We start from the raw sequence: 10,276 nt of genomic DNA on the forward strand, positions 1-10,276 counted from the left end.
ATTTAATAATTATTGTCCAATAATTACCATTGATGTCTAAAAATGTATGCTGCCGGGTATATAAATCATAAATGTTTATCAATCCGGGCTGCGAAATCAGTGTTCTTTTTTTAATGCATTGTAGGTTCGGGTATTGGTGATCATTGTTAGACAAACAGATCAATTTTTCGAGATCACTAAGCTAGCCAACCGTAACAGGTTATGATAGCTGAATTTTGCTATCTTCAATCATGCGAAGTGCGATGGGTACCAAGACTAACGAGGGTTTTGGTCCTAAAAGCTTCTGGCACTCATAAGAGTACAGGTCAACCAAAAAGTTTCGAAAATTGAGACTTAAATTTATCAATCAATTTCTGGATTGATCTTGGCATATTATTTGTTGGCAAATGCTGTAATCTTTAATTGATCATATGCTTAAAACTTAACACAGTTGTAACTATGCAAGTATTTGGTCATGATCCCTGAAGCAACAAGTTTGATCAAACAGTTTATTCATGCTCCTGTTCAGGTGGTTTGTTCTGGCCACCCTGGGCACCTCCCCCGTTGTCCTTGATTATGCAAATCAGGATTCCGAGTGCCAGGGCAAAGGATCCAAAGCAGATGATCCAGGATAGCCAGCCGAGGATGATGCCGTAGGCGGGGTCCGTGTCCTGTTCTCCGATTGTGCCCATGGTACCAGAGCAGATGGCGGCTGCGAAGAGTGTGAAAAGCCACTGGACTATGGCACACACCACAGACACTATGGCGACTATCTTGTTCTAAATACACTCGAGCCAATCTCAAAAAATATTATTTATATCTTTAAGAAAAGAATTGGTTATCGATCCAAAAAATGGGGGCTACAAAATTGGGGTTGCACGAAAACTGCGTCTTCGTCAAGCACATAACTTATTCTTGTTATGCAAATTTGCAGATGTATTTCAGCAAAAATTCAGCGCTTAATTTTGCGAGAATAGCTCTGAAAAGCGCTGACAAGAGCTGAACGTAGCATTAAAGGTCATAACATTTTAATAGTTGGCCTAAATCAAGTCGGCGCTTAGGGCAACTGAATTAGGTAATTTCCGGGCTTTAGACTAATTTTAGGCCAAGAGAATTAATACCTTAATTTTAGGCCAAGAGAAGGTTTTAAGTAAAGTTCAGAATATAAAAAAGTGCCTTAACCCTTGTTATTATAAATGTTTATACCCTTTAACCTGTTCATTAAATTTAGTTTTTGCGCTAATTGCAGAAAGGCACCAGAAAGGCACGCTAATTACCCCAGAAAGGCACCAATTTTTAGGCAAACTCAGTTGGTTGACGTTGATGTTCAGTTTTAGAAGCTTGTGTGCAAATGCCTTTCAATGAAGGAAAAACAAAAACTCAAATAAATTTTCAAGTTCAGAAAAAATAAGGTTAACAACTATATATCGTTTTTCTTTCAGATAAAAGCCGTTTTTCAACTTATGTTTTAAAACAAGGTGGAAACAAGGTGGAATGCACAATAGCGCAGAATTTTAACTTTCTATTCTCATCAATTAGCCACTACTTTTCCGAAATATGTTTAAAGTTTTCCTACACGCAACTCTACTTTTAGAATACTGGATCGTATTAAGCCAGACTTTAAGCATTGCTGTCAGTCAGTCTAAAAGATTTCAAAAACTCCAGCTCTTGCATGCGACCTCTCACTCCTACAATTGCCAGTTTCTCTAGTTAAATGCTGTGTTTGAAAATGTCAAATTATTTCCTTAGGTATAAAAACACTGTCGTTGCCTGTTTGGCATTTTTTTCCTAACACTCTCTCGCGCTTTCTAAGAAAATTGCGAGCGCATCGAGAGTTTTATTTCTTCACCAAAAACCAAACAGGCTTTTTTTGAGTAGTCATATTTTTCAAAAAAGATGTCATACGTTTGTGGATTAACACTTAAAGAACTTTAGCTATTGCTGGTAAAAGACAAATAGGCCCCTAATTTTCCGCCTTATCAAACTTCGGGCCCTACGAATGCGCAACACAATAGCTCTCTTTTAGCACTTCGTGGTAATTCTTTCTTCAAAACTTTTGTTAACTAGAATTGCAAGTGTTGGAACTATGGCATACTTTATTTTCTTAAGTACGAAAATATTAGGTTCATCATTTTGATTGCTGTAATTGTTATTCAAAACTCAAATTTAAGTCTAATTGCTTCTTCATCAGTTGCCATCAAAAAATGCTATTAAAATTTCAATTCGTATTCATTTTTTTCCCAGCGGAGTTTAGTTTGTCTGCTATTTAATTCGTTATTAAAATATTTTGGTAGAACTCCTGTTTTTGAGTTTTTATCTTTTTCTTTATTACATCACTGACTTTGCTTAACTTTCGTTTTTTCTCGCAATTGGGATTTGTATATAGTTTTGATGAAACCGCTTTTTTCAGCAGTGCCTTGTTTCGTATTTCTCCACTGGGAATTTCAGTAAGTTTACAAATGCAATTTCACAATCCATCTATCAGTTTTCTAAAATGTTTCATATTTTGCAGTTTAATATATTGCAATCTGAAAATTACTTTTTCCAACAGTAGATTACAATTTTCCCACAAAAGTTTCAAGTGCGGCCCATTTTTCTACAAAAAAATTTAAAATGTTAGTTTTCCGATAATGCAGAAATATGTTTGAGATCAATATGAACAGTGTAGTGATCAGTTAATGAAGTTTTTATTATTGAAGTCTTTCATTTGAGGACTTGTAAACAACATCTATCGTGTCTTTTGAATTGCCTGTTTGCCTAGTATAACCACCACACGACAGACTTGATAACTTACCCTAACTAAAAATATCTTTTAAGACTGGCATTTATTTTGCTGTTTATGCTGTGGTGAGTGTTTAAGTTGCAACAAACAATAGGCCTAAAATTGAGTTTGAATGTTAAGTCTTCCAGTCTTCCAGGTAGTTTTGGATTGTTTCAGTAAAATCCACTGTAAGTTGTTTTGTTTTCAGGTAGAAAACCGTTCAAATTCAGTTCACGACGTTTATTTTGTTCTACATTTTTAATTGTTAGCTATTGATAGTATTTGCTGCTGAATTATGACACTAGTTTTGTCTGTTCTCCCTTCTTCACAAGAACGTCAGCACCTCCTCACTTTGAGTTTTACGAATTAGAGGTTATTATCTTCCGGTATTCATTAGTTGAGACGCATTCAGTATCATGGCTGTCTTGAAGCCACGTTTCAATAACGCAAAATGCCAAAGGTAGATTTTTTGCTGTTTTAAAAAATCTAATTTATCTATTTTTATATTCATCTAAAATTTTGCAATATAATTGTTTCTTCCATATTACGGTTCTGATGTTTTTGAACAAATTCACCCTACTTACGTTATGCGTAAAAAGTTTTTTGTGATATAATTTTGAAGCAAAAATTTAATCGAAAATGTCTGTATGATATTTAATCGAAAATAGACATTTGCGGAAATCTTTGAAATGGATGTAGGCCTACAAAAAAAGGTAGGAGCAGGAACTCCGTTGACTGCGGATATCACGAGATATTGGGTTTGTACTGTAATTGTTTTTTTTATATGAGTCTCATTTCTTTATGCTGTGGTTACAGCAAGCAAAAAGAATAGAAAACTGCAAATTAAGAGTTGTATGTTAACAGTTAGTTCTGCTGCGGCTATCGTAATCAGATATAGAAACTAATTTAAAGCAAAGGGAAAAAAACAAACAAACAAACAAAAAGATTTGCTGTAGTACGCTGCTACGCTTCGAAGTAACGAAATAACAAAACGAGGTAACAGAAATGTTTGTGAATAAGAATGAAACGTTGCACAATACTTCTGTTGTTTTTTTTATTCGGGAGATGGTTTCCTCCAGTTTATTTGCACTAACATCATCTTCAGTAGTTAACATCATCTTCAGTAGTTAACATCATCTTCAGTAGTTAACATCATTTTCAGTGGTTAACATCATCTTCAGTAGTTAACATCATCTTCAGTAGTTAACATCATCTTCAGTAATTAACATCATCTTCAGTAGTTAACATCATCTTCAGTAGTTAACATCATCTTCAGTAGTTAACATCATCTTCAGTAGTTAACATCATCTTCAGTAGTTAACATCAACTTCAGTAGTTAACATCGTCTTCAGTAGTTAGCATCATCTTCAGTAGTAAACATCATCTTCAGTAGTTAATATCATCTTCAGTCGTTAACATCATCTTCAGTAGTTAACATCATCTTCAGTAGTTAACATCATCTTCAGTAGTTAACATCATCTTCAGTAGTTAACATCATCTTCAGTAGTTAACATCATCTTCAGTAGTTAACATCATCTTCAGTAGTTAACATCATCTTCAGTAGTTAACATCATCTTCAGTAGTTAACATCATCTTCAGTAGTTAACATCGTTTTCAGTGGTTAACATCATCTTCAGTAGTTAACATCATCTTCAGTAGTTAACATCATCTTCAGTAGTTAACATCATCTTCAGTAGTTAACATCATTTTCAGTGGTTAACATCATCTTCAGTAGTTAACATCATCTTCAGTCGTTAACATCATCTTCAGTAGTTAACATCATCTTCAGTAGTTAACATCATCTTCAGTAGTTAACATCATCTTCAGTAGTTAACATCATCTTCAGTAGTTAACATCATCTTCAGTAGTTAACATCATCTTCATTAGTTAACATCATCTTCAGTAGTTAACTCTTCTAGCTGTTAAACCTTCTATAAAAAAGCAACTGTAAAAAACCTAGTGATTGCTTTATTTTTGCACATATGAATTGCAGAAAATAGAGTCTTTGCAAGTGTACTACTAACTTTGACACAGATGTGGATGTAGAAGAGGACAAGTGCAATCAATGCGACCAGGTGAGCCAGGGCCACGAATGCCTTGGCTGCCCCATACGATGCCCATTCCTGGTCCCAACTTTTCCTGAAAAATAATATGCTTCGTTTTACAAACAACATCCATATCCAAGCTTCTATTTTGCCTCGCCGATTGGTTTTTTATTTAGCAGAAGCTATATGCCCTTTCTATCGAACAGTCTTAGAACATTAGCTACCTTTAAATGTTACGAATATAGAATGCTGTTTTTTTTGGGGGGGGTATAATTAGACACAACTACTTTGATAAAGGGCCACACATTCTGCGCCATCATACCAGCTGGGCATATATAAGTTTAAAATTATCTTTGTGCATAAAACTTATTCTCTAACTTTTGTTCCGTCAATCGTTAGCCAAACTTCTCTTTAATCAATTTGGCGTTGATTAATTAGAGTTGAGTTGATTAACGTCAAGTTGAGAGAGCAAGCATAGTTTGAATACAATTTATACATGTTGTACTTTTAATATCAAACAAATTAATAACTACGATAAAATGGGCCTTAAAAAATCAGTATAGCTAGGCTTCAGCCATTCACTCTCCAATCACAATTGATCGCAAGAATTTTTTAACAACAGTTCAATTAATTGAATTTTTTCCATAACAAATCCGCTGAGAATTTGTAACGCAATCTTGACTTGAAGTAATATCCGATTTAGATTATTTTCCAAATTTTTACGTGGAAGGTTCCAACAAAGTCTCTTTTTTTGAAGAAAAAGATACAAATGATGACAAGGAAAACTTTGGTTTTATTCGCAACTTATTTAGTCGATTTTGGAGATAAATGAGAACTTGCAACTAAATATTTATTTTGAATATTACCGGGATGTGAGCACTTCTGTAAGCCAATAGAAAAACTGATTAACATTTTTTCTGAAATGTTTTTACCCAAGAGCAGGGAAGACGACATCAAATATTTGAAAAAGGGAAAGACAATTACAGGATCAATGACACGATCAGAAAATTAATTGTTTAATCTGAGAACATAAGTAAAAAATATGCGAATTTTGTAAACCACCTTTTGTTTTTTTTTCAAGCCGTAAACAATTGAAAATCAAATTGTAAAAAGAGAACAAGTACTAAGTTTTGCAAATTCTTGAAATTGTAAAAAAAATCAAACAATTTAACTTTTAGATTTATATTACTTTGGCATGCTGTGTAGCATTGAGCAAGGTGTAATAATTAAGAGAAGTATCAACCCAGGGGTATAATTCTTCTAAGATGTTTTATTTTTTGGTGTAGTCTCTTTCGCCAATATTATGGTGATCAATTTTTGACTAATTGGATTAAACTAATATTCGGCTGGTTAAATTCTTAGGAAAAACATTGTTGCTGCTTCCTCCAAGATGAGTCCAAGAACCTTGGTTTTCTAGCAACATAAACATCTATTCCAAAATTATGTCCTTTTGCTATACAAAAAGTGTCCGAGAGCGTTGATAAGCTGGAGTTTGGTCTGAAATCTCAACTTAGGTTGTTTTGTAAAATTTTTGTAGACACTGCATTACCAGTTTTAAAAACTCTGACAATCAGGAACTATTAAAACCGTATTTTGTAGGAAATTTTATAATATTACGCATCATGCTTACTGGGTATATTTGTCCAAACTTCTTTTGCAAACAATTTTTGGCACCGATTTGGTTATTTGGCAGTACTGACCCTTATTAAACTCTAAGTTATTAGATTTCCGTCGAAAGCAAACCAGTCCAAAATTACATCATACACAGTTGCAGTTTAATTGCGATTATTCAAAATTCCAGTTTTCTTTAACGGCTGGTAATCATTGTCTGTCATTCTTGCTTCTGTGTATAAGAGAAAGGGCGGCCTCAAATCACTGGGAGCCCTGCGCTACTATTGTCAAAATCTAAGATGATCACGAACTAAACAAAACGTCACGTTACCAGGGTGGTATTGTTAAAAAATATGGTTCTATCCTATAACTAGGCTTCAACCAGTCACACTCCAATCACAATTATTGCAAGATTTTTTAAATAGGAGCGTAATTAAGTTACTTTTTTTATCATAGAACCAAACATAGCCTAATAAGTCAAGATCTAGCTGCTGAGAACTGGTAATGAAATCTTGACTTGAAGCAATTACAAATTAAAAATTCTAATGACTTGTAACCATGTTTCTGTGTTTCATGCTAGTATGTATTTGAGGAATGTACACCTCAAATCGCTGATTCAAAAACACTTTGATTGACTGCTATCAAAAAACTACAATGATTATAACTAAACAAATAACGAATAAACATATAACGTTTATGCCCTCAGTCGCTCGTGCTAATTTTTTTTACATATCAACGTGTTAGATTACTAAACAAAACAAAATTCTAGCTATGCTACTGACGAAAACTAACATCATCAAAACCCGGTTCTGTACGTCATAAAAAAACCAGTCCAATTTTACGTCGAGCACAGTTGCAGTTTAATTGCAATGATTTAAAATCCCCCATTTGTTTTAACGGCTGGTAACCATGAATTTGTCTTTCTCGCTGCTAAGTTTAATAAAAGTGTCAAGCTCGAATCGCTGAGGCAAGAGAACTCTGCGTGACTGTTGCCAAAAACTAAGATGACCACGAACAGAACAAAACGTCACGTTACCAGGGTCGGATTGGTAAACATATGGATCTATTCTATAACTAGGCGTCACCCAGTCACACTCCGATCAAAATTACTATAACTTATACTTCCCTGTTTATTTTGACGACTTGTGGTCATGTGTCTGTCTTTTATGCCACCTTGTACATGAAGAATGTCCACCTCAAATTGCTGATGCAAGAGAACTCAGAGACTATTATCAAAAACTAAGACCATAACGAACTAAACAAAACGTCACGTTGCCAGGGTCGAATTAGTAATACAGATCATTTTTGCCTATGAATATACCCAGGCAAAAATGCCTATGCTTCAGACCTTGCCTCGTTTAAATTTGCAGTTCTTTGATTAATGTTAAGTTATGATGAAACAGCTTACACATTCTCCTCTTTGACGTCATCACATGACCACGAGTCGGCTGCCTTGGCCTTGCTGCACCAGGAGTACAGTCCCCCCACATACTCCAACAGACCAAATTCCAGGTACCACAACACTGGCCAGTAGAAGAACATGGAAAACAGGTAGTAACCCAACTGGCCGAAAATGCCCAAAATTGCCAACACTTTCCTTATAGTACCAAAGTTTGCCATGGTTTATTTTTGATTGCTTTTTTGCACCTGATTGTGACGGCCGTGAAGAAATTTTTAGCAAATAAATAAAGATTGCTTTAGTTGCTGTTTTATTCCTCTGCAAATCAATAAAAATGATGTTTGCGCCTGAAATGATATTTGTATCGAGTAATTAAAAATTTATTTGTTGCCATCGCAGCAGCTTTAAAACTCAAAAGTATCAATTAGCAGAAATTTCAAACCACCACAAATTTAAAATGTGCTTATTAGTTTATTCGTCAGAAAAATAAGCTCTAAATAGAGTGGTACTTGTATCTTTATTGCAAAAAAATTGGTAGTATTTTCAGGATATAGGACACGTTTTGCCACATTTTGGACCTCTGTTTTGGATACGTTTGTCTATGAACACAAAAGCAAAAAAACACCTGAAATTTCCCAATATTAAATTCCGGTGACATGAATAATTCATCAACGACTATTTTTTGAAAAGGTTCTGAAAACAGAAATTTACAATACACAGAGCCGCGTTTTGTGACATTTTGGAGAAAAATGTCATCAAGAGCCCACACTTACCACACATGACTGATAAACAAATAAACAAATAAACAAAAACAATTCTTCAACCGATTTGAAAGCAGCAGTTTAAATTATAATGAGGAGAATAGGTAAAGTGCGTCCATAGATCAAATTCCAACGCATCGTGCTTAACATTTTATAAAAAAAAGCGCAAAAGCTGTATATTCAGAGAAATAACCCACGTTCAAGGATGTATAATAACTAATTATTCATTTATTTTTGCTCATATAATAATTGCTGCTTGACAATTTATAATATCCAGAACTAAAACGTTTGTACCTGTTTTTTAACAAACTAACTTTACGATAAAACGAGCGTTAGCGGGGCAAAAAAAATTATTGGCCTATCAAAAATAGAAAAAAGCCGCGTGTATTTTTTGGGGTCAAAAGCAGACAAGATCATGTTCAATTAATTTGTAGTCGAGTAATCAAATTTTGTTGCCCTAAGTAATTTCACAAAAAAAACCTAAAAATTTGCATTTTGGAACACAATTTAAATCAATTTTCTCGACTTTGTATAAAATGCGCTTTTGTTATTAAAAAATTGAGAGTAAGTGTCTTTTAGGTCACCAGCAAAAGACTTTGGCTTAGTTCAGTATGTTTTAAGAGGAAGAGTGTCAACTGATTTAGCGAAAAAATTTGATCGATACATAGGCAACGTAACTTCAAAGCGATATATTATGAAATGAAAAGCCATTTTCTGAAAAAGATTTTTCACAGCTAAGATTATGATACTCCTTCTTAATATTGTCCAGGTAATCACCCAACGGGCTCTTTGATAGTAAAGGTTAATACGAGAAAAAACGAAAATTTTCTTTCCAATTTGTCAAAAAAAAAATTTGCCAATTTACTCTGTAAATGTAAAATTTAAATCCCATGCAATCGCCAGCTGCAATTGATAACATTCAATCCCAAAACTGCGAAAAATTACCAGGAGTTGAAATCAGTCAGAAAAAATTTGTGTTAATTGATATTTTTTCAATTTTTTGCTGTATAAAAGGATCCAACCTTTCCTGCCTTTTTAAAGCGCAAGATATTTATAGTAGGCGCATATTTTGCATTGTTTTGGAGCTTCTCTCTGATTTTACATCCAAGACGTGATACATAAACCTAGCTTTTTTATTAATTAACCATTTGCAGAATAGTAATTTTACATAAACTGCACTCATTTAATTTGAGGTGAAATATAATAATCATAATTTGTTCATCTGTTTTCACTAGGGTGTTTACTTTTATGTGTAGTAGTAATTATCCCGCTTCATGAACTAATGTAAGTTCACATACGTTAGCGGTTAATAATTCATTCTCTTATCTTTTGCTCTTCGCGATCAGTTGCACCACTTAATCTTTACTTGCCTCTCAATTTCAAAACTGATAATGAGTCTACTATGTTTTTAGTGCAATCGGCTCAGAATCCTCAAATATCAAGTTGACTTGCGCACTAACCATGCGAAACAAACTACAAATAGAAGAAAACTTGATGCCGGAAGTCAGTTCACTTAAAGATTTTTCTGCGACATAGCGCAATCCGATGAATCTCACAAAATTACTCTCTTGGCAATGGAACTGTTGTGCTAAAATTTGGCATTCCATCCTCCTCTCAAGTGGGAAAAGTTGCGAAATCAATTGAAATTTGCTCTTCATGCAAGAGACATTTTTGTTCTGGATACTAAACCTGGCCCCCAAGCAGTATGAGTTCAATTTCC

At 34.2% G+C, this 10,276-nt stretch overlaps 1 protein-coding gene across 1 annotated transcript; it reads right to left on the reverse strand.

Annotated features, from left to right (window-relative positions):
- Window positions 1-317: 317 nt before the first annotated feature.
- LOC142337306 (uncharacterized) lies at window positions 318-8,141 on the reverse strand. The gene is made up of 3 exons (XM_075386502.1): window positions 7,805-8,141; window positions 4,765-4,879; window positions 318-758 (listed from the first exon to the last, which is right to left on the reverse strand). The coding sequence occupies exons 1-3, from the start codon at window positions 8,014-8,016 to the stop codon at window positions 489-491; spliced, it is 597 nt and encodes a 198-aa protein (XP_075242617.1). The 5' UTR covers window positions 8,017-8,141; the 3' UTR covers window positions 318-488.
- Window positions 8,142-10,276: the final 2,135 nt, after the last annotated feature.

The sequence above is a fragment of the Convolutriloba macropyga genome, chromosome 3 (assembly GCF_964194025.1).
Source record: "Convolutriloba macropyga chromosome 3, txConMacr16.3, whole genome shotgun sequence".
Classification (NCBI taxonomy): Eukaryota; Metazoa; Xenacoelomorpha; order Acoela; family Convolutidae; genus Convolutriloba; species Convolutriloba macropyga.